Genomic DNA, 24,759 nt, shown 5'->3' with positions numbered 1-24,759 from the left:
TTATGAACTTCACTTTAAGACAGGAAGCTGAAAAACAAAACGATACATGAATGTCTAATCTAGTGAGAGTCATCTGAAAGCACCTTTGACCCTTATTTCAAATCAATATCAAATGACCATTCCCCATTTTCCCTTTAAGATAACATTTCAAAAGGCCAAAGCCTAAACAAGCCTAAGGAAAGTGAAATCAGTATTTCTTACCAGTCAGTCCAACCTTCTTCCTGCACATGAAACAACGATTCTTTTTCTGTTTTGGTTTGTCAAGCGACTTGTCCTGTTCTTCAGGTGTAGGCTCTGCATTCTCTGACACTGAAGCTGACATTAAAAAAAAGTTAGTAAGAACAGTGGAGAAAAGAGTCTATCTCTCCCCTTTTAAGTCCTACAATAATCTAAAGCCCATGCTATACATTTGGCCATTTTGCTGCTGTTTCCATGTCTGAAGTGCACTGGTGTCTCCACAGCAACTGGAACTCTCCCCTTCTAGACCTTCGATATAATTTAAGAAACGAATTCACCAAATGCTTGAAAATACCACAAAAAACAACCAAAACAACAAACACAGGTTTAACAGCAAGATTCAGCACTGTCAGATCCAGGAAAAAATTCAACAGCCAAGTGTTTCCTCACAGTGTTACTTGCCCAGCTCCCAAAATCTGCTTGCAAGAAGTACTCTATGTAACAGGATCAGTTGAGCCAAACACCCTCTTTCCAATCCTGAATCAACATTATTTTTGCTGAAGACTGCAACATGGAGGCCACACAAAACACAGTGTCTCAGAACAATCTCTACCACTGTGATGCTGCTGCTCTTGCACACCTGGAAAAAGCCTACACAGGACATAAGTCACTGCCTGGGGTGAGAAACACCAGCTCAAGAGACCCAGGCTTACAGGGTGGAACTACACTGCACTGGAGCCCAGAAGGGAGCAGGTAAAAACCTAATTTTAAAGATATTTTTCCTAAGGCATCTTTCAACCTACTTTAGTGCTCTCTCACATCTAAAAGAAACAGGTTAGATGTTGTGTGGGAGAGTATGAACAAGTAATAGTAGTATTTGCCTGAGTCAGGTAAAAATAGAAGTTGGCTGGTTTTCCTCAAGTATTTGCACATTTCTTACATTACAAAGCAGAAATAGAAACAAAAAAAAAAAACCAACTTCATTTCAAGAAGGGCTAAGAGCCAACCTCTGCCTACCAGACATAGCTGGACCACAGCAGGACAAGTCTCCAGTGAGTAAGACACACAGAAGTTGGGAATATTTGCAGCAAAGAACAAAAGCAAGCTCCAGCTGGGAGGAGTGTGGATGGAAGCAGAGCTAGAACCAGTGTTGTAAGGAAGGGAATGCAACAGCAAGCTCAGACATTTGTCAGGGAAAAAGCTGCAGGCAGCTCTGTGCAGCTGGACTTTTGTTTGTCAGAGACTGTCAGATGCAGTTCTGTGCTAGCTCTTCACCAGCTGACAGCTCTTCTGCATGACAAATCCAGTGGGGTTCTTCATGTGCTGCTATTCTGATCTTTTTTTTTTTTTTTTTTGAAAGGAAAGGGCACTCATCACTTTTGCTATGTATCAAAACATTGTACTAAGCAACATCAATGGATAGCAAGATACCTGATCACCAGCAAAGACTTTGCCTGAGGGGACAGTATATTCCACAGATTAATCTAGCAAAGATACTATTATACATGGTCTATTAATTCCTTCTCAGACACCATCTATGTTACAAGCAGAGCTTCTCTTTGTCCTGAAATTTATAACAATTCCTAGTTCACAAAGAAAAAAAAGTTCAATGCCTTTAAATGGCTGTTAAAGGGCACATTTCTGAGTGGGCATAATATCAAAAGGATTGCAAGATAAGAACCAAAATCAGCAAGGACTAAAAGAAGTGAGGTAAGTACCAGAAGGGGTAAGACTTACTCAAATGAACTTTGTAGTTTTACACAAAACAGATATTGCAGTCTTTATTAATTCATTAAGACATACTCATGCCACGAGCTAACATCCTCCAGCTTGCATTTCCTGTTATAGCAAAATCAGTTACCTCAATCTAAGTTTCACTAAGAGCCTCTGTAACTATTAGCTAAATTTAGGAAAAATTGGCACTCTTCCCTGCATAACAAGGCTCTCATACACCCTTACTTACATTCTCTTTGTGCGTATGGCTCTCACATTAAAAAGGTTTAAAAATATTTAAGAGCTGCTGCTCAGTGTAGAACCGAGTGGGAAGATTCTTCTCCTGCACAAGTCACTTTGTATCTACTGTAGTAACCATAAATTTTAGGTCTCAATTTGCTTTTGAATAGAAGCTAGAAATTTGAACCAAAATCCTCTATGATAATCACAAATATCCCAACCACTTTAGATAACCAAGTGCCACTGTTCAGTCTATGAGCTCCCTGTGATGACCACAGCAGAACAAAGCCAGGTAAGATGCAAAACTGTCCAGCTTGGAGCCACTCCCAGCTGCTGGACTTCATCTGGATTCCAGGATGCTCTGCCTGCCTTCCTTAAACCAAGGAACCATCCCTTCCCCAGCCCCAGCCCTGCCTGAAGCCAAAGAACAGAAGCCCTGGCAACAGCAGTACAAGCTGCCAACTAACCAAAAAGGAGTAAGGTATGAACACAGTCTGGAGCTGACAAGTTGGGCTGGTCACTAGAAGTTCCCTGATTTACAGAACATGTTCCTAGCTGATCAAAACAAGCAGAGCCTGGATTCCCTCCTAAAGGCACAAGCTTTTCCTATTGCTTTGCTTGTGCAAACCCCTGCCTGAGCTTCAGTGTGCTCTGACTGAGCACAAAACCAGCAGCCACATGACAAAATGCACTCCAGCTCTGCACCGCTGCAGGCACAACACAGCTCTGTGTGTGCAGCAAGACACCCATCCTGTTCTCTCTCTTGATGTTTCACATTCATCACCTCTGCATTACTGGGCAGAGATTTTAAAAGAAAAAGGTTTCTCATTCCTACAGAAGAGCATGAACAGCTACATTTACTTCTTAGGGCTAGTAAGAACAACCCCCACACCTCCAGAGGAGTGAAATGTGAAGTTAATCCAAAGGAGAACATCACTGCTTGTGAACATTTTAAACTGACATAATCAGCCTAAAATACACTGTTTAAATGTTAGGAAGTGGCAAATTAAGTAGGAGCACACTCACCCACAGAATTTAGTTTTAAATCTTTCTGTTGAGTGTCTCCTCTCCCCCTGGAGCATTCACCCAGTATATCATGATATCCTGTATTATTTGATACACTCGTGTCATAATCATACTCTACCTCTGAGTCCCTGGTACTATCACAGAAGTGAGAAGCATCCATCAATACCTTTCCAGTACTGTCTACTGAGCCCACCCTGATAAGGCCCACTGAAGCCATTAGCTCAACTGCATTCACCTTAGGTCCAAGTAACCCCAATATAAAATTCTGTAGCAACCTAAAAATTTTAATCTCAAGTTTTTTAAACTTAGTTTGAACTCCACTATTTAACTTCACTAAAATCCAGATATGCACAAAATCAGGTGACTCCATTCAGAACAGCCATGTACCTTTTAGACAGTTAATCCAATCTAACTTTGTACTTTGGTTTTCCAAATAACAACCACACCACATGACGTGAGTGATGGCATTTTGCAATGCTAATAGTACATGCTCCTCTCCAATTCACAACAAGTTTGAAAATCACAGAGGCTGTTTCCATTCTCAAAAGTTGTCAGCCTCAGAGGGGCTGAGTCCACCCATTAGCTGGATTTCTACTTTTACCCCCATGTCCCTCAGTTGTAGGAGCTACATAATGTTTGTGGTGGAGTCTTCCTGCCTTCCCTGACAAGCTTCATTTACCTTTAAAATCCTCCCTGAACCAGAAGCATGAACCCTAACCTGGATGGTTTCAACCATCTTCCTTTACCCCAGGGAAGTGAAATACCTCTTTACCTGCTTGCAGGCTTGCCTGGAGGCAGCCCTGGCTAACAAATCAGAAATCCTGACTGGCTAATCCTAACAGGGCCATCATGTTGAGCAAAAGGCACAATAGCCCAGGAGGTAATTAAAATTACTTGGAATAGAAGAAAGTTGCTAGAAAAGCTGGCCTGTACTTCATGCCATTAAAGATTACCTAAAATGAAACTCATTTTCATGGTATTTAAGAACATTAGAAGTTAAAAAAAAATTTATTAGTCCCTATCTTAGAGCATCTGGCCTTTTGCACTGCTCCACAAGCATCATATACAAATACTTGCTCTAAAGCCTACATTTTTTAACATTCTAGAGTTTTCCTCCATTTCTTCTGCAATGCATAAATCCAACAAAAACAAATCTGAAATGCTCTTTGGGAATTTTATCCCTTTGTAGTTTTAGCTTGACTGCAAACAGCAAGGGCTGTGTTGCACACAGCTCAAGTCTCATTTATCTGTCTGCTTTAGAAAAGTAATAACAGTAATCTAAGAAAGCTTAATTATTCACCCAGTCCTTCATTCAATGTTGTTGTAGCCTGGTAATTTTTGTTAAATGGCAAGTTAAGGGGACCTCAGCTGAACACAATACATTAACTTACAGCAGCAGCATAGAACAACTCTCCCCAGAACAGACATTCCCACAAGGCAAGACTTTATCAAAATAAATACTGACATTTCTCCTGTTCCCCTACATCAACAAAAATACTATTAGACACTCTTCACTTTGGGACCAACTAGCACATTGCTGTGAATTTATTATTTTTTTTCTAAATGTTAGAAACTCGGGCAATGCTAAAAAAAACCCTTGGATTCACATGTTTGTATTACATGCTTGTCACCAACCTAAAATTCAAATTTCAAAAAAAAAGAAAACTTCAGGATGCACAACTGTGACAGCAATTCAATGAAATCCCTCTCAGCATTCATTTTAAGCTGCTTTCCTTTCAAACTTACATTTTCAAATCAAAATGCCTAAAACTGGAAACACTACATTTCCTATGATTTTCAGTCAAGGGACAACACAGAAGGAACTCTTAAGGAAGTAAGGCTGACCTTGCCAGAGAGTTATAAATAGGAATGGTAATTTAGAACTGCAACTACATGCTGTTGATGTTCTTAGTTTAGAAATGAGGGTACAAAGAAAAGGACAGAGGACTCAGCTGAGTAACCTAAACACCTGATATATGTTGATCCTGCAGATATATCCCTAAATTCAAAGCTTCTGGTTGAGAAACCTTTTATCTTATAGATAGGAGAATAAGTTTGAGAGGTGGAGAATTAAGAAACAGCACAAATTTATCCAAGTGTGTAAGAAGAGAGACATGCCTCTGGAAACTTGCTGGGAAAAGTCTTTTCACAGGCCCAAGACACCTCAGTGCCAGGGTAAACAAAGCTCTGCCTCTGTCTCCCCGTGAAAAGCCAGTAGATGCATTGTCAAAACTGAGACAAGAGCTCTCAGCTCCAGAACACAAACTTCCTAACAGGTACTGGAGTGTATCTCTAGAATGTATCTTTTCAAGAGTAAGCATGTGTCTCACCTCAAAGACTAGTAAAAGTGGTGAAAAAAATGGAATTAAAAGCTTTTCTTTCAAGTTTATTAACCAAGGAGACAGCTTTACCCAGCATAGTAGCTGACTAATGACTCTTATATTCCATCCTACAGAAAAGGACAGGTCAGGTTTAGAAAAGTATCTGAGAAGCAAAGCTTTAATACCAGAGATTCAGTCAAAGAACTAGTATTTAGAATGTTTAAGTGAAATTACAAGTTGTATCTGTAAAAAACCCACACTTCTATGTTTAGACTAGTCCAGAGAAAAATAAATCCTCCCCACTAAAACCTAAACTGTCTCAGCAGAAGGCAGAATACTTACTGACTTACCTTTAAATACCTTTTATAATGCCTATAGGTTACCAGTCTGAGCACATTTTGTATACCACCTGGCATTTTTGCATTTCCTAAGAAATACTATTAAACATTTTTTAGCCTTAAGCTCCGAAAGTCTTCACATAGAAAACAAGAAAAAAGTCAAAAGAAACTTTACATTGTACCAGCAAGGAGGATTTCAGGCCAATATAGTTAACCCTCTTAGCCACTGTGCTTCAAGCAAACATAGCCTGTGGTTTGGTAATTTTATATTTGATAATGTGAATTTCAGTAGTTCAAAATCTTACACCACTACAGTTCAGAGGTGAAAGCTTCTTTTATAGGTGTTTCCTATTTGCAAAAGATACTGACCCTGTTCTTGCAATGGCAATGTCAAACACCCTCTACCACAAATATGCTCATAAACTTCTGATATGTGCTGTAAATGGTTACTCTGAGAAGTAACAGATACTCAAAACTCCACTCAGATGTAACAGCCATGGCATTAAGACAGAATAGGATGTTGATTTATGATGTACATTTCCAACACCAATTAAAACACTTGTTTATGGCAGACACTGACATCACCAATTAAACATAAGGTTTCTGTTTCATTTGCCATTTAAGAAAAGAAACTTTATTTTTATTCTGCCTCCTGATTTCACAGAATATTTGGGTTTGAGAATCAGACATGTTTGAACAGGAGTGTATTAAGAACAGCTGAAGTTTAAAAAGCATTATTCAAAAGTTCTGTCACTGAAAACCAGGCACCAACCTTGCAACTCTTCTGTCTCAGGTACTGTTTTGTCCACAGCCGTACTATCCGGTTGGGATGATGCTACAGATTCTGTTAAAAGTGACTGACTGGACACAGGGCTGAGGGGCAAAAGAAGAAAATTATGACTTTTATTATGCATTTTCACATTCTTCTCCCATAAGATACATTAGGGCACCTCTTGATGAGAAGGTATCCCAGAGCCTCTGAAGTTGTTTGTGTAACCACTTAAAACTGCTACAATCTGAACTGACACAAAAGGTAAACTTTTTTTTCAACTCATACTGAATGCAACAAAACAGTTCCACTGTAAAAAAGGAAAAAGTATTTTGGGTGGTTTGGCATACCATCATTCCACACAGAAGCAGCAATGCAACATTCAGTATGCAAGGATCTTTATAACAGAAGTCAGCAAGATAATTGTACAGGATTCTGGTTCTGGTGATACAAACGAGAAAATTGCAGCATGTCAATGTTTCCAGTAACAAAGCTGCAGCAGCTGCACACAGAACCCCTTGGATTTTCACAGTGTAAAGCAGTGCAGGCTAAACTTCCCAACCCTTCAGCCATACTGCTAAATCCCAGCATGGCTGAACACTCACCAGTGAACACCCTGAGCAGTTTAGAGAGTGCAATTCAACACTGGCCATGACTCCCAGCCAAGCTGCTCATCCAGCAGCTCTCCTATGGAACAAGACAGTGCTACCTCTTCCTTGGGACTTAGAGCTCTAGCTCATTTGCATTTTTTTTTTCTTCTTTTCCACTGAGGGATTCACTCTGAAGGCAAAAACCAGATTATCCAACAGCCCATGAACCAGCACTCCATGGCACAACAGGAGCACTGGAGTTGCAATTTTAATTGTCAAGAACTACACATAGGTCTTGAACTGCCTGTCTGGCCACCTACAGAAGGGCATTGTCAATTAATTTTATCTGTCCTTAGAGTATCCTAAGTCTGAGGTATTTCCAGAGACTGAAGTTGAATTCCTGCTTTTTTTATTTTGAAAACAAAAACCCAAGCAAGTGACACTGAGTTTTTTCAAGTGCAAGTCCACTCCTTTCTTCTGCAGCCAGTAATCAAGCCAGTGATCAGTGAGGTACTTCTATTCTTTCATGGTTTTATTGAAGTTGTGACAGAACAAAGGCAAGGCACTGTAATTGGTTCACATCTGTGCATTGACCTGGATGAACTTTTTTTTTTTTTACACACACCAGAAGAGCTGTTTCAGGGTAAGATACGTATTTTCTACCCCAACTATAAACCTTAGAATGGAAAAACTAAATATAGCATCAAGCATGGCACCTAGCTCTCAGTTCATATGCAGGATCCAAGCATGAGATAACACCTCCTATAAAAAGATAGGGAGCAGAAAAGTCTGAGCTGAATCAATCAGCAGGAACTGATGAAATCTCCCTTGCCCTGTGTTCTACTACATTCATTTTTTTAAAAGAAAAGTTGAAATGAGTATTACTGCAAGTTTAGCTTCCATAGTATATAACACACTAACACTTTTCACTCAAATTTCCAAAGTGTTTAAGTTGCTGCTGGTTGTGTCACTCTAAACAGAAATGGAGCCACTAAATATAAACAAATATTTAGCTTTTACAAATGGAGTACACTTAGTAAGTCTGAGTGATTTATAAGAGGATATTATGTACCCTTGAATAACCCAGATGGAAATTACTTGTTTAATAAGATATCAATTCAGTAGCACGACTTGTACTAAGACTTGTGTCTTTACCCTGTTCTAGTACTCTCCACTTCTTGCAAAGCAACTGGCTTGTTAACACATTATCATACATTTATTTATGAGAGCTCTCGTAAACAGCTCCCTGCCATTTTACAAAATCCTCAAATTTCTAGGATGAGAACAGTTCTCCTTTGGTAAATGCACAACTACAAGTTGAGGAAGCAGAAGAGCAGCCAGACAAATCTCTGTAGAACAGAAACTGACAACTTCTATTTGAAGCTAAATTCTAAAGACAAATTTCCATTTGAATGCCAGATGAAGCACAGAGATCTGCTAGCATTCACCCTGAGATCCCATGCTTTAAAAGTTAGCACTGAAATCTTACACCTTTTCCTAATCCTGGTTCCAGCATTTAATTATGCAGGATGAGCACGCTTCATTTAATCATTCTGACAGAGATTTTTCTGTAAAGACACAGAGCAGACTGAAGCACCTTACCTTGGCTGCATAGATGGAGTCGATGTAGAATCTAAAGTGGACTGAGTTTCCTGGGCACTGCCCTCTGTGCACTGGACCGGTAAGGACTCGGTGATACTACTGACAGAGGCTGCTGCAAGACACACCCAGGGAAAAGGTGTTATGCTGCTTCCTGGATTACAAAAGTTACCCTCTGCATTTACTCTTCGACCCTCACAACACCAGCCAGGAGAGTAACTGAATCTCTGCCTACACCGTAAGGAAGTGTAATTTTACAAAAAGTAATTATGTTTGGCCATATTTTGATCTCATTCCAGCCCCAGCCCCGCAGAACTTACATGGCAAAAAATTTTGAAGCTGGAGTTTTAAAGCAGTTACTATTTTTTACTAATTAAAGCATCTACGAGCAGCTTTCTCAGCATGAACTGCTGTACTCTGACACAAGAAGCTGGTGTTTTGTTTAAAAAACCAAGATGGATCTGGGAGAACATCAGTATAACATCCTAATGCCAACTCCAGATGCATTTTGAACATGTAGAATCCAGATCCCCAGATTTCAATATTTAAATCCCCAGATTTAAAAGGTTAGGTTGAAGGAAAGGCAACAGTACACAGGACACTGGGCCAAAAAGAACAGAAAGTATGAGAAGTTAAGGAGAAACTACTGTTTCCTTTTTCCAACCTGGAAATGAAACTCAAGATAATTTTAGTAAGGAGGTAACGTAAGAGCAGATCTTTTCTTGAAGGCCTTCAGGGGCAGTTACGGAAAGATGTCCACAAAAGCCCCTGAAGGCTTTCAAAAGGAAAAGGCATCACTATCAAGTGTTTACAGGTTAATCTTTAAGAATGAGGTCACAGGGATGAAATACCTGTACTTAAAAGGCCTTTCACAAACATTTCCCAAACTCAATCCTGTCTCTGTCAGTAATTTCAGCAAAAATATGTTGTAGTGTTTTTTCTGCATTTTTATAATTTCAAATCAGAAACACTCAAATGAATAAAAAAGGTTTTAGTGAGAGCCTACTTCTGAGCAGATTAGTGGCAACACAATTACATTATGGGCATTCCATCCAAGCTCATTCCATATTGTAAGATGCTGGAATGAAACGGTTTGCACTAATGCCCCAACGATCAGGATCTGGACATGGCCAGGAAGCTGCTGCCTGCTGGGTCAGGTTGAGCTGTTGACACACACACTGTGTGCTGGGATTACTTACCAGGAGGGCTAATTCTACCATTACTGTTCTGCCTTTGCAGGTGTTCTTTGTAGCACACTGAGCACATGCCATTTGTGCGAGGATTCCCGTAAAATCCGCAGCCAGTGGAACAGAGCATAGGCACTTGGCTACGGTTAGTTTCTTGAGCCATTCTCCCTTCTTCTATAAACCTGAAATTGATACACACAACCCAGCATTTAGAGGCCTCAGAAAACTCTTCTTTTACAGCTGACATTTGAAAATCTGGAATTTCCTATAGCTCAGCAAAAAGACCATCCAGAAAAAATGCCTTGTGGGTTAACTCGTTGCCCTTTCCCAAAAAGCCAGCCCAATAATACAAATACAGTCATATGTAGGCTTTGCATAACCCACCCTCCCAGTCCCACCAATTTCTTTTCAATATATACCCCACAAAGAAAAGTAATTTTATCAAATATTGGAAGTATTACTGCTTCTGGCAGTCAGGTGAGGGGACTAGGGGAGGGGGACGCTTATGTTGAAACCTGAACACCTGACACTGGGCATGAGAGCTGTAAAACAGAGACAAGCATGGCAACACAGGCTTACTTGCTGCATAATTATCATTAACAACAGTCACATGAATCCACATGTCACTGTTTAGTCACTGTGTCATTAGTGAAAGACGACACAACTGCTTACCACAAACCCTGGATTGTGATTTTTCACACACTAAGAAAATCACCCTTACAGGCAAAAGTATTAGACCACATACACAACCTCCTATTTATAAATTCACTGTCAAAATATAATAAAAATGAGAAGTAAGAGATATGTAAGTTGAGAGATATATGATACATGAGTTGCCACATTATATAACCCAAATTTAAGGATGTTAAATAAAGACTAACTTTTTTTCCCCTGGCTTGTATTAATCAAGTTTATAGATATTTGTAAGACATTACAAGAAAATTACAACCAATGACAATTTCAATCAGTGTTCTGAGACTCCTAACTATTATCAAGTGGTCTAACTTGGAAATAATTTTTGACATGTCATTTCATGAGATAAAATTAACTTTCCATTTTCCCCCTCCATAAATATTCAATTGCACTTCTTTTTTAATAATTTTGAAAGGAAAAACAGCTTCACATTAAGAAACTAGATATATCAAGGTATAAATTACTTATACTTAATTCAAGATCAACTTAGGTCTACCATTTCCTGATTAAAAAGTAAGCTGAAGCATAGGTAATTTTAATTCTTGCAAGTCAAACTAAAGATAAGCAATATTACTGAAAAAATAAAATCAATCTTGCAAGTAGCATCAGTATGCATTTCAAACAAGCAAAAAAAAATCCAGAGGGAAAGGAGTTTCAAGATACTTGAACACTTCAACAATGCCACGTTATAAAACTTGATGAAACCATAGTAGTGCCACAGTAAAAAAAGATTTCCTTTTACATAAGAGGTATTCAAAGCCAAACACAAACAACATTCCCATTATTTTGTTTCCAGAGAAATCTCCTCATCTCCTCTCACACCCACATCCACTCCATTTTGTTTTTATTTCCCCAAAACATATGAAATGGATACCAAGACCAAACCTCTGGGTTGCAAAGCCAACAGCAACACAAAAACAAGTCAAGTCTTCTGCTCACAGCAATAAGGTACTCTATGGACGAGGAAGGATTCAAGATAGAAGACAAGGAAGAGGTACAGGCAGGAAGACAACCAAAATCTGATACTATCTTTTTCAGCTTCAACCTGCAATTAAGCTTATTTCAGCTGTTGACTACACTCCCCCACCCCAACAGAGAATCACTTGCTTTCAACATACAAAGCCCCCATTGACCTCACACGACAGCTAAATTTGATTTTTGCTGAAGTACTGCACTTGTAGCTGAAAGAGCACTTTCATTCCTGCTTTTCTCCAGACAGTCTTTCAGAATGAAACTGCAAGTAGTGCATGTGGAATTTAATTCTTATGCTGGGCCCAACATTTCAGAGAAGCCATTTCAGGGAAGTGCAAATGAATATGAGTTTGCTGTGCTTTGGTAACCAGAACCAATTTAAAGCTGAAACCTTATGCAAGTCACTTTTGGCATAGAATGTTTAAGATTGAAAGACTAATTAAAAACACTTTCGACTGAATATTTCAAGAGCTAATAGAGATTTGATGTCACAATGCAGTATTAATCCTTTTAACTTTAGGCAGCAGCATATTAAAGAACCCTACACTAACTTCCAGATTGTACCATAATTTTCTTTCTGTTCAATATTAGCTTCAAGCAGCACACAGGATCTCAGTAACTGCACCAGCCACTGCTAATATTCTCCAACACAACATTGCTGAAGGGATCAGGTGCTAACACAAACATGGAATAACAATCTCTAACTTGGATGTAAAAAAAAACTTCTGCTCCAATTCAATAAACAAACTGTGAAAGGTGCCCAAAGATGCCCAGACGAAAAACAAGAAAAGCTGGCCTGAGTTCCAGCTAAGCCAGTTCCCAAGTTCATTAACCAGTGGATCCTGTCACCAGTCAAAGCACAAGCCACTGGCATGAGGTTCCAGAACACTTCAATCTCCAAAGGGAAGTGCCAGGGATTCTTCTGAAGAGTTTTAATAAGGGCCACAGGAAGCGGAAGATCTTTCATTGGTTGCTAATATTTAAGAAATACAATGAATAAGAGATAGGATCAACCTGATGCAATGTTATGAAGCCAAAGGAGAACTTGCACCAAGACAACAGCTTGTTGGATATGAAGGGGACAATTGGGTACAATCCACCTCACCCACAAAATTACTGCTGCGAGCTACCAAAACAACCCACCAGGAAAAGAAAGGATCATCACCAACACAAAGTTTTCTGACAGTTCAGTGAGCTCAATCAGCTCACATTCAAAAACACAACAAGTAGAAAGTCCAACACAGGAGAGCCTCTGGAACTGATGTGAGGAAGGACATGTGACCAGGAGGGACAACACATGTTTTAGCAGCCTGTAAGCTCCTGGGATGGTTGAACTCATCTACTTGAACCCTAAAGCCACAGAATGCCAAACCAGTATAATGAGCTCTCTCATGCTTTGCCCTCCCTTTCAGTGCTCACATGTACCAAAATGAAACAAGGAAATGATCAAACTTAAAAAAAAAAAAAATCAACCACTTGACCTTCTGCCAATTAGTTTCAACACAGATTGGTTTCTGAGCTCATTTGTCACATGTGTGCTATTTGGGCAGGAGAGAGGGTCTAGCTGCAGACACATGTGGAAATGCCTGTTTCAGCAGCAGAGCTGCTAAGAGAGCCACTAGCCAAGATCAGGCATTGAAAACAGAACAAAAGAGACCCAAGAACTGGCAGCTTGTGCCCCTGCACTCGAGCCATGCCTGTCCTGTACACACAGATGACAGAGTGCTGCTGTGGGGACTCTGGGCCCCAGGCAAACTGCCCCCAGCAGAGCAGCTGGACTCTGGCCCCAGCGGTGAGAGATCACGGAGCAGATGTGTTTGGGGGAGGGAAGGACCTCCCATCAGCCCAGTTCTTGGCTCAGCTTCAGATGATTTTTGTTTCAAAACCGTAATGGCTCACGCAGGAACATCCACAGCGTCACTGAGCCCAAACATCCCACAGAGCAGTGGAGGTGGGCAGCCACTGCTGAAACCATTGTCAGAGGGGCAGGCACGCTCCCACAGCTCTGGCCACTGCTGCCCCCCGTCCCTGCCTGCAGCCACATCAGCTCAGCCATCTCATGCAAACAACACAAATATTTGTTCTGGTGCACTGGAGAGCTTGCTCATCTGACAGAAGATCAACTCCAGAAAAATGACATACACTGCACAGGAAGTGACATGGCTAAAAATAGGACAACCCTTTTTAGGGGCAGCAAGCCCTTGCTGAGCATCAAGCCTACTGTAAAATAAATCCCAAGTGCACACACAATCCATAATTTCAAAAATGGCCTTCCCCTAGCTTGGCTTCAGCATGACACTTGAAGCAGCTTCATAGCTGAAATGACAACAAGGTCTTGGGATCAACATGTACGTCCCTCTCGGTTTGAGGTGTCACAAAACAAACGTGGAGCCTGTCAAGCTCCTGGAAATGCCTCTGGGCTCTGCCTGTTCCCCCAGAGCTGTGCCTGCATAGCATTCATAGAGTAATGCTATGAATTCTGAAGGTTATTCTGAATGCAGAATTGATTTATCTTAAAGAAAAAAAAAAACAAAACGACAGAGCTCTTCACAATATTTTAAGCACATTCCCTGCTTTGCTTTACAATATAGTTGTATAACCAGTTGTACAAGCCCTAATGAGAAGGAACAGACTAGAGGGAAGTGCAAGAACTTTAAACAACTCCTCTCAGCACAACCCCAGAACATCTACTTCATTGAAGATGAAACACCCTCTTTCTGTATTAGCTAAATTTTGCAAAACTTCAGCTGAAATTACCTCTGCTTCTTAAAGATATTTATTGTCACTAGAAGCATGGCAGCACACACCTCTGCAGGCTAAGTCCTCCTTTTCCTACAAATAAGGTGCTTACAGTCTACCTGTTCCTGTTACTCCAGCAATACACAACTTCATTCATTCAATAATGTCCTCTTACTGCTGCTGCTACAGATCCTGTCTTTCCTCCCTCACCATCACATCCTCAGAGTAAATTCCTCTCTGTACCAAGCAAAAAATATGCAAAGGACATGCCTATAAAACGTATAGAATTGAAGCTGTAGAAACACCAAAGCAGAGCAAATCTTCTGGATATCAAGTTCTCTGGAGAAAGAGACACATCCTCCAATACTCTGTAAAGCAAGCCACAAAAATACTTGTGGACATCTCTTCCTCACAGAACAGGCACTTGATACTGGTCTTCCTCCCCACCCCCTTTCTTCTTTTCCTTTTAATTAAAATGTTTATATGCCACTAGTTTCAAATAACTGATACCCCAGCTTTATAGGCTTCAAATGTTAATCAGTAAGATCAGAGAGAGCAGCATTTAGCAGGATTAAACACACAAGGTTTAAGAATAATCTCTTTCACTGCCCCCCCCCCCCCCCCCCCCCCTAATTCTAGACAAGAAAAAAAAAGTCTGGCACAGAAGCCAGCTTTCTCTTCATCTGTCTTCCCCAAAGGAAAAGGTTTCTTGAATACCAGTTACCCTCATACTTCAAGTTCTGGTAAGGAAAACAAGCAGATCCTCACATCCTGCAGTACAGTCTTGTGTTCTGCAAACACTCCTAAAATCTGTGACTGGTATGGGAAGGATCCCTACCAAAAGCAAATGCTGAGACCACCCAAACAGCATTGTGCCTCAGCAGCACAGCAGACACAGTTTGAACCATTCTGATGCCAGCTTCAAAACTGCTGCTCAAAGAGAAAGCAGAACACAGTGTGAACTACTCTTACTGTCAAAATCAGCACACTGACAGTTTTACCTGACACTCACCTCAAATGATAAATCCAATTTTAACAAGTGATTAAAATATTCCCTCCTTTGTCATAATCACCTTTATAATGAAGTAGTTCAGCACTGACAGAAATAGCATCAACACTAATGGTCATTGTCTCTTTGTGCTAATGAAGCATAGAAGGAACTGCAGAAGGGGTAATGTGTGCTGCTTAGACATACAAAGCTTCATTCCAAGCACAAATAAGACATCAAGTTGGGTACACAAAAATACACTTCACTTTTTAGCATGTACTGGCACAGATACCCAATACCACCTGCACCACCATATGAAAAGGCAGGCTGGTACAAAAGGCAATAAATAGGAAATGCATTTCTCTACAGGCTTATCAAAACAAAGGGCAAATAAAAGCCCAAAGTTCTGTTGAATCTTGCTGCAGAAGCTCCCAAAGCACTGGCTGTGATCGAGGATACCAGTTCATATTGGAATTTGCTGCTCAGGTGTCCTGCTTCCAGCAGGACACTACTCAGGGTATAAAGCACTAGAATCACAAATTAAAAGCAAGCTACAGAACAGTCCTGGGTTTTTTTACTCCATTGCTGTCTCCCAAAAGGCTCCAATTTACATTCACTGAGCAGTCATTTGTAGCTGCTTTAAGGCATTATCATGTCCCAGCAACTTGCTATGGAGCCAAGAAGAACTGGCAGATTTGAATAGGGGCCTCAGTCATTACAGCTCAGCCCAGCTTGCTGGTTGCAGTCAGACATGTCATTTCATCTTACAGCTCACCCTTGCTAAAGCACTGCAGCTGGTTCACATTTGCCAGCACAGATACATGTGTAGCTACACTCTGACCCAGTTTCATCAGAATGCTTTGAGTTAAAAAAAGTGAATATGGTTAAGGACCAGCTATGCAAGCAGATCTGTAAGGGCAGCGACCTCTTTGTTCCTGTAGCAGCAGAACACACAGCTGCTGCATTTTTCAAAACACAGGAGTTCCAACTTCCTCAGCACCAAGAGAATCCATACATTTTAAAGCTTTCCACTCATTCCACTGAGCCTCCAGTTTTCTTCCTGCTCAAAGTTTTAAATTGCAATGTGAAGTAGAATTTATATGACTTCATAACAAAAACAAAATACTCACGCTAGTGACCAAAGACTCTTATATGAGATGTTCTTTTAACTCACTTAACAAGTAATTTAATATCTACTATGTTCCTGTCTATTCCTGTTGAACAGCTTTTTATTTTTGTTTCATGCATAGATTTAATTTAGGCTACAATCAAGTACTTATACTAGACACTTCTAACAGAAACTTTACAAAAAGGTGTAAAGAGTTAGAGAAGTCTTTTCTCCACTTCCAATTTTTGTTAGTTTGCAAGCTTAAATCCTTCCATACAAGAACTAAAATATAAATAAAATTGGAACTCTTAAGAAAGCAATATCTCAGATTTAAGATGTGAGAAAGACTGTGAAAGAATCACACTAGTGGAAAAAAGACACACACACGAGAGAAAGTGGCAGATGGACAGAAAAGAGACAGTTCAGGTCTTAGGAAGGGACAGAACATTAGCAACTTTCGTAACTAATCTGAGCCAAAATATCATAAACCCAGGAACACCTGGTACAGACAAAGCCTCCAGTGTTAAAGCATGGATGCTGCTAAGTACAGCTGACTGCTCTTGTACTCAAGGTTACACAAGGAACAAGAGAACATTTCACTACAACCTCTCCACTCTTGCTAAGCAAGAACAAAGATGCACAGATTCTATACTGGTATCAAGGAGATCACTGATAATAAGGACCCAGCTTTCCATGCTTGTCTACATACACTATTAATAGATGTTACTTTGAAACTGTAATTACTACTTGTGACCGCGCTTAACCTTTGCAAAGCATGGATTACCAGCCCCAAAGATTAACTTCTGTAAAAGTGGTACCTCAGACTCTCATTCACCTCATGCAAAAGCATCCCATTGCTTGCAGTAACCACTTAAAGTCTACAAACAAAAACAAATATAAGCAAACTTTTCATACTTAATTTCCAAACTTTTTAGTATAGTCAACCAAAGAAAGGGCCAATTCCATGAACGTCATTACTCTACTGAAGATTAATTCTTAAAAAAAACCCCAACAATTAACAAGCAATGTAAAGAGGTACATTTAATTACCTAGTAGGAAGAATCATATTTTATGTATTTTGGATTTCAAAGATGCAGTGTACAGACAAAAGGATCTGTACTGAAATTACAGAAAGCTGCCACACAGAGCTACTGGTGTGATGCTGGGTTTTTTGCAGTAACGACCACTACTTTATGGAGCATCTACTAACTGCTAAGACACCTAAAAAATTAAGGGCAGCACTCCGTATAATGCCTTCAAAATTCCTATTTATCATGCATTTCAAACTGAGTCTAAAGCAGCAAAATACAAGTCAGGATGCCAAGGATTATCATTGTCTGTACATTTAAGCCTGTACATTGGGACTTCCTAGCTGTTCTAGACTAACACCGCAGCACCACTAGAATTAGACGCTTGCATATGACAGAATCTATACTTCCTGAGATTCAAAGAAACATCATTTTTTCCTCTGACTTAGAAAATCTAAAAGCCTCTTATTCCCCAGTAGCACGATACATTTGTAGGCCAGCCCCAGTTCATCCAGCAAACTCCAATCCAGAGCAACACAGAAATGCTTTCAGAAAGAGGCACCACCAGCATGTTCTAAGTTTGTCTCTCCAGTGATGACTATCAGAAAATCTAAGCTGACAAAGCTGCCTTTTTGGAGAGGTTAACCTGAATGCAAGTGAAAACAACAAAACAAAACCTACACACACAACAAAACTCACTTCTTGGATTCAAAAGAAAAAAAACAGCAAACAACCCTTGGAGCTAGACATGCTTGTTTACAGCAAGTCATGACAGGGACCTTCAATAAAGATAACTAGTTAAACATTAAAAGCACTGAGAGCAACACAGTTACTGTAGTTGTTCATATATAGTAAAGACAATTTCTAAGTGAATTACAAAGAAAAGTGAAGAGAAAAGAGTATATTGTGTGTTTTAGGAAGTTGGTTTTGATCTGGCATCCTTGGGGGAGGCACAGTGAAAGAAGTTCAAGAGGCATATCTGAGGAACACAGAGAAGACAATGGCCAGCCACCCATCTGGTCATGCTGTCCTACCCAAAGCACTCTGTGTCCATGCACGAGCCACAGAAGAGTGGCTTGCCTCCCAGATATTAAGTTGTACTTACTCAGTTCAGCCTCCCCAGCTCACTCAAGATCTAAGGCAGACAGGCTGAGCAGGCCCATTTCTGGAACATGGCTGTCCCTGAGACAAGACTGACACAGAAACCTTACGTGAAGTCACACTTGTGACAGAACGTGCAGCTTCTTTTAAAAGAGCACCCTTTAGAGTTCTTGCTCTGGCATCTCTGCTCAAGAGGAAAAAAATTCAGAAGTTACACCCATTAGAAAAATCAAACTATGTCAGTAATTGCTCATCAGCAGTTGGTTGTGTCAGCTCACACAGTTTCCATCATGTGTGGCTGAACTGGTGCCAAGTTGTACAAGTCACAGACATTGCCTGAGGAGCCCCTTTTCTTTCCTCTGGAGTTTGTGCCATCTCATACCTGTATTCTGGCATTCAGGTGCTGCAGGAATACTTGAGTTGCCCTTCTCAGTCCCATAACTTTAAGGTTAACTTAAAATCTGTCAGGTAACAGAAATGCCTTCTTTTAAAATGCTTACAAAAGGTAAGAAAGCTATTCTGAAACAGACCAGACAGGGTGAGATTCTGCTTTCTCTGGTATCAGATATTGAAGCTGGCCATTTCAGAAATCAGAGGTTGTATAGAATTAGAATCAGGAGACTCTAGAATTCTCTAAATTCCTTTAGAATACCAGGCCAACAGGGATGCAGGAGAGCAACTCCATAAACTATCTCTGGTGCTGTATTTTAAAACAGGTTTGACTTAACGCACTGATGAGAAATAATCTGTAAGAAGGATTCGAACACTTACAAGATTACCCTCATAATTACTGAAAGAATAGATTCAGTAATCGCTTCTTTTGAGCTTCAGTGAATAAGTAATCTTCTCTCAATACAGCATAAGTTTCACTTATTTTAAGCATATCAAACCCAGAAGAGATAAAAGCCGCTTTAACACGAGTTCCCGAAATAGACAGCTTCTTGTTAACAAAGCACCTGTTGCCGAGAACTGACAGTAAGCACAAAACACATTATAATTTGTTTTCATAAACAGCACTATGTAGAATTTTAATTAGCTTATAATGCCACAAATTCTACGTGGGTCTAATGCTAAGGGAGCTCCTGCTCTAATATCGGGGTTCCTATGCGTTAATAAATAAAACTGTCATCATTTCTGGCTAGGGCATCTTGAATTCAGCTTAACTTCCAAGAACACTGTGATTATCATGCATGATGTGTAGTTCTATTTAGAATTATGCACTATATCTAATTTAAGTGTGTAAAATTATACAATACCCCTACTGTGGTTTGATGGGGAACTCAACCTAAAGCTAAAGCCTGACCAAAGAAAGAGGGTATGTAAGGACAAGTTTTCAGCAGAAGAGGTATAAGTACAGTGTTCCCTGTGGCAGAGCTGCATTCCTCGTCTCCTTCAATACACTTAAATTTAGTCAAGGGACTCAAAGGTATTACTTTGTTTTAACCTCAATGCTATTCTGGAAAGGGGGGGTGTTTGCTGCTTTTTTTATCCCTTAATTATTATTTCAATCACTGGAGAAGCCAGCTTACATGATCCCCAACAAATTACATCTACTATGTAGATGTCTACATACTAAAACTTATCACCCTGCACAAAGCATAGGAAAATACTTCACAGGTGATCAGCAGCTGCCATGTTGGACAACTGGTATTTATCCATCACTTTAATATACTGTCAAGTTTCACTGAAGATAGGAATAGACCAACTGGTCTCTGAAGTTTTGCATCTTTCCTTAGTTTCCTCTCAGCTGTCACTTTACACTCCCTGAAACAATGGAACATGTAAACACCCAACTGCAATCTATAAACATGCATTCAGTGTCTATTCATATTCAACTAATGTCATGGTTTCATGAAACAGGTAATTTGGGGCTTTAGATACCTCTGTCACAGCATTGCTGGGACAGGAACTGATCTTCCCTGAAGACTTCATTCTCCAAAATCTTGGATTGGCTCTTCTATCTGGTTTATGGTTGTAGGTCTGTGCCAGAGGACTCAAAGTTAACAGTGCACTGCAGGAGGAAGGTGAACCTACCAAGTCGGTAGCAGAACTAAAATTTAAGGCATAGCCTCATTTACAGCTTAAGACAAGGAAAAAGGCCCACAACACCAGGAGGTTAGAGAGTGAATTAGTGAGAGTTGCCTTGTGTCAGCTTTAATTACCTAAGTGTCAAGTTAACAGATAAGGGGCTAGGGAATTATCAGAAATTTGCAATGAGACACTCTTCTTTCTGAAGGTTTCCAGAAGTACACCACTTGCTAAGAAGGAGAGGTCACTGCTTAAGAGAAGCTTAAAAAAATACTGGAAGCAACTTGATTGAGGACAACTGGCATTTCTTCCCCCACTGCCATCATGGCACAGAAAATAGGTTTTTACACTTCTTCCCTAAGCCCGTACAGAACAGACTGCACATATTTCAGTTTCTCAACTGAGGAGAAAGCCAGAGCTGACAGCTCTCGAGTAAGAGTCTGCATTGCAAACACTGTGCTTTAATCACTAGGGCATCGTTTTTACCTACAAAATACTCCAGTTACAACTCTCTGAACTGCCCTCCTGATAACCAAGTCTGCTATTCATTCTGTTTCCAGACAAGATTCCGCTATGTGAGCACACATTTCTAGTGCAATGTCTCCCCCACTCACTGTCCAGAACACTTAGATCAGCAAGTTAAGAACATAATCACCTAAAAATAGCATGGCTGGGTGCCACTGTCTCCCCACTTATTACTGTGCTACCTTTGTACAGAGTTTTTTTTCCTACAATTCTACATGGAAAAATAAAGCCATAAATGGCTGTACAGGAGGGACTTGTAATCAAAAAGGCCAAGCTGTTAAGTAGTGCCCTGGGATTTCCCCTTTTTCCTCAAGCCACATAAACAGAAATTTACATTTTTAGAAGCATTTTGAACAATAACTCCTTAAGTAGATCTGATTTCTCTTTTTATCCTCTTGCCATAGTGATTGTATTCTGCCAGAGAACAGATTGACACATGGCAAAGTAACAGCACTATCTAGAGAAAGTAAAGTTCACAATATAAAGGAGAAGTACACAAACATAGAAAAATACAGGCCAGATCACCAAGTATTTTGCTTGGCATATTAAAGCCAGTGTCACACTTCAGAATGGATAAAAATGGGTAGAGAAAAAAATCTGCTCACAGGATATTGAGCTTCAACTGTCAACAACGTGTGGCTTTCTATCATGATGCTCATTCCCTCCCATTCACAAACTATAGGCAACAGGGCTGTTATCAGGAAACAATGGAAAAAAGAACAAAGTATTTTCATTTTTATTATGGTCCTGGGTCAGAAACAGGAGGGTTATCAGCAAGAACAAGGCCCTTTAGCTTGGCCTAAGGATGCAGTCACAGGCACAGTGGCTTCAGCTACACCAGTTCTACAAGAACAGTGTCCTCACTACGGCTTGGAGAAAAGCCCAGTGCCCTCACACTGCCTCCCAGAAACCCCTTCTGTCTCACACCCCTTTTGTGAGGGCAAAAATCCCCACACAATTGTTGAAGAATATTTGTATCCTTCACATGAAAAAAAAAAAAACATTAATTTTAACCCATTAACCTGCATTTCAAAAACCAACTTGTAAAACTTGATGGTGCTCAAGGAAACCCAGCAACACTGCACATTGTACACTGCATATGCCACCCTGTTTAAGTTCACCAGGCTGAGCTTTCAGGCCATACAAAAAAGTTTCAAAAAACTCTTCATTTCAGGCCTTGACAGTCTGAGAAATTAAGGTGTCAGAGCTGCAGCAAGGACAGAGGTATTACTCAGAGAAGACTAATATTCTAAGCATTCTGATTGTGTAGTGTGGGATCTGAGGTTGAAGACAGAAGGATAAGTAGGTAGCAACTAATCAGGGATTTATTTATATACAGAATGACTAGGTATAAACTTAAGACCATGGGTCACAGTCACATTGTGACTTTGCAGAATAACAAGCTAATTCCCACAGAAAGAGACCAGAGGCTAGAGCCAAAAGTTTCACAGACACCAAGTAAGAGAAAAGCAAATGCAGAAAGGCAACAAAATCAACCAAGTGACCAGAGTGTGAAATGAGATTTTTTTGTTGTTATACTGGAAGAAAAAAATTAAAGCAATTACTCCACTGCTATGCACAGAAATTCAAAATCACTTTTAAAAGCACTCAAAGCACCAAGTTTGACTGGACTTATTAAGAAGGCAATAAAGACATGCCCAGCTGCCAGACCATTCTACAAATCAAACACTCCTTTATCTCAGCACTAGCCTTAGCCCCTGCATGGTTTGCCACACACAACTGATAATTTGTTTGTTATGTAACTAATAGTAATACACTTACCTTGACCTATTGTTACTAATGCTGCCTTCCTCCTCTCCAAGGATACTTTAAACAAACCCCATGAAAATATGTTGGTACTCAAAACAATTCTACTGAGCCATTCTGAAGTCTTTGCCCTAAACAGCATTTCAGCAAAGTCCTTCCATGTTGCCACAATTTTCTTCTCTTTCTTTGCACGTTAGCAATGAAATATTTTGGTATCATAAAACAATAAATACTTTTCTTGTCACCTTTCACCTGAAGGACAATTAGTTATCATTTGTTTGATAACTAATTCTAATTAATATCTACAAAATCACTTAAGGACTTGACACCAACATCCAACAGCATGTCATACTAGCATGATATTTGGATAGTATAATCCCAACATGAGAAGTCTGGTGAAATTCACTTAGAAAACTCCCTGGTATCAGCAACTAAAGCTACCTGATAAGCATCTTACCTGATTCTGAAGGAGCTGGGCAAGGAGAGCAATCTCCAAACCTTTCAGTTTAACACTCACAACTTCTTCTTTTGCCCCTACCTTGGTAATGATGCAGATCCCAATGCAAGGTCATCCTGTTGCACAGAAAACATTCTGGTACATGACAACATTGCATTGCATTGAGGACTTGATTGTATCTGATTTTAGAAAAACATGCTGAATTCATACGAAATTCATAGAGGGGGTAGTAGACAAACAATTTTATCCTTCTTTGCAGTCTTGTATCTTCCCTGCCACCCTATCCTTGAAACCAGCATGATCAACAACTCCCTGAATGCTTTCTTCTGGCAATCTAAATTAGAGATAGCATTCTGTATAAAATGCATTAATATGTCCAATTTAGGTACAGAATGCTACATTTTTGCCTGAAGCATCAGTGGTTCTCTTGCTGCAAATATATTTTAAATCTTAAGTGGAAAATACCTGCCTTTCTCATGCAATATTTTGCTTTCATCAGCACAATTATATTCCACAGCACACACATGAAAATCATCCAGACTCCTGCATTGTTCAAACCAATGGTGAAAACTTCAGGCCTTGCTTAAAAAACCCATGCAATGCAAAATGTTTCAACGAGCCCAAAACACCTCACTTCCATCTCAGAAATACTTCTCAAGCTCCCATTCCAATTTGATTATTAAGTTTATATTTGTCTCCCCAATTCTTCACATAGATAAAGATGCATTGGCATCATGAATTACAGGACACACTGGTGCAGTGCTGACTTAAACCCTGGGCTAGCTAAACTGCTGGGGTGGCTGCCAGGCCTGCCAAGGCAGCCACACTGTTTATAGTTTAGTTCTCCAGATACAGGATTACTACGTTTCAGACTGACAAATACCATATCCTGAAGGTTAGAGTCCTGTGACACAAATACATCCTGGCAGGGCAGAACAGCTGAGCAGGGGTGGTCTTCAGCACAGAGGCAGCTTGAGCTCCTGCAAGACTGCTGAGGCATTAAGTTAAAGGAAGAACTGTGGGTTTAATAAAACTGTGGCTTAGAAAGGAGCTATTTTTAGGAAATACTCAAATGAGTGTGTTCATTTGTCTAAGTAATACTCAAAATACTGTCTTAAACTGAGTTAAATCCTAACCTGATCCATCTTCTGCTCCATTTAGATCAAGTTATCTCTTAATGTATAATTTAATAGCCAAAAAAGTTACTTCTCAAATTGAAAAAACCCTCAGTTTCCTTCAACAATTGGAGAATGAGCAAAAAACCCCAACATGATTGAGGAGAAACAGTTTTTGCACTGTCAAAGCTTTGTTTTAGCTAATCTCTGTTTAGCTCAAAAGCCCAATAAACACACTTCGAAGAAGGGATCTGTTAAAAATATATCACCCCACCCCT

The 24,759-nt window shown here is 39.9% G+C and overlaps 1 protein-coding gene across 5 annotated transcripts in view; it reads right to left on the bottom strand.

The window, feature by feature from the left end:
- The window catches only part of ZFAND6 (zinc finger AN1-type containing 6), a 36,543-nt gene that overhangs the window by 1,359 nt on the left and 10,425 nt on the right, over positions 1-24,759 (bottom strand). For all 5 annotated transcript variants that reach the window (XM_071441336.1, XM_071441337.1, XM_071441339.1 and 2 more), the window contains 4 exons: positions 9,973-10,142; positions 8,777-8,888; positions 6,588-6,688; positions 202-315 (listed from right to left, as the gene is read on the bottom strand). In XM_071441336.1, the coding sequence (XP_071297437.1) occupies positions 202-315; positions 6,588-6,688; positions 8,777-8,888; positions 9,973-10,123 (478 nt within the window). In that variant the 5' untranslated portion in view covers positions 10,124-10,142. The remainder of the gene's footprint in view (positions 1-201; positions 316-6,587; positions 6,689-8,776; positions 8,889-9,972; positions 10,143-24,759) is intronic.

This window comes from Agelaius tricolor, unplaced genomic scaffold, assembly GCF_023055355.1.
Source record: "Agelaius tricolor isolate 1412-34295 unplaced genomic scaffold, bAgeTri1.0.p SCAF_16, whole genome shotgun sequence".
Classification (NCBI taxonomy): domain Eukaryota; kingdom Metazoa; phylum Chordata; class Aves; order Passeriformes; family Icteridae; genus Agelaius; species Agelaius tricolor.
Note: the sequence above shows the minus strand (reverse complement) of the source record. Positions and strands in the feature narration are given on the sequence as shown.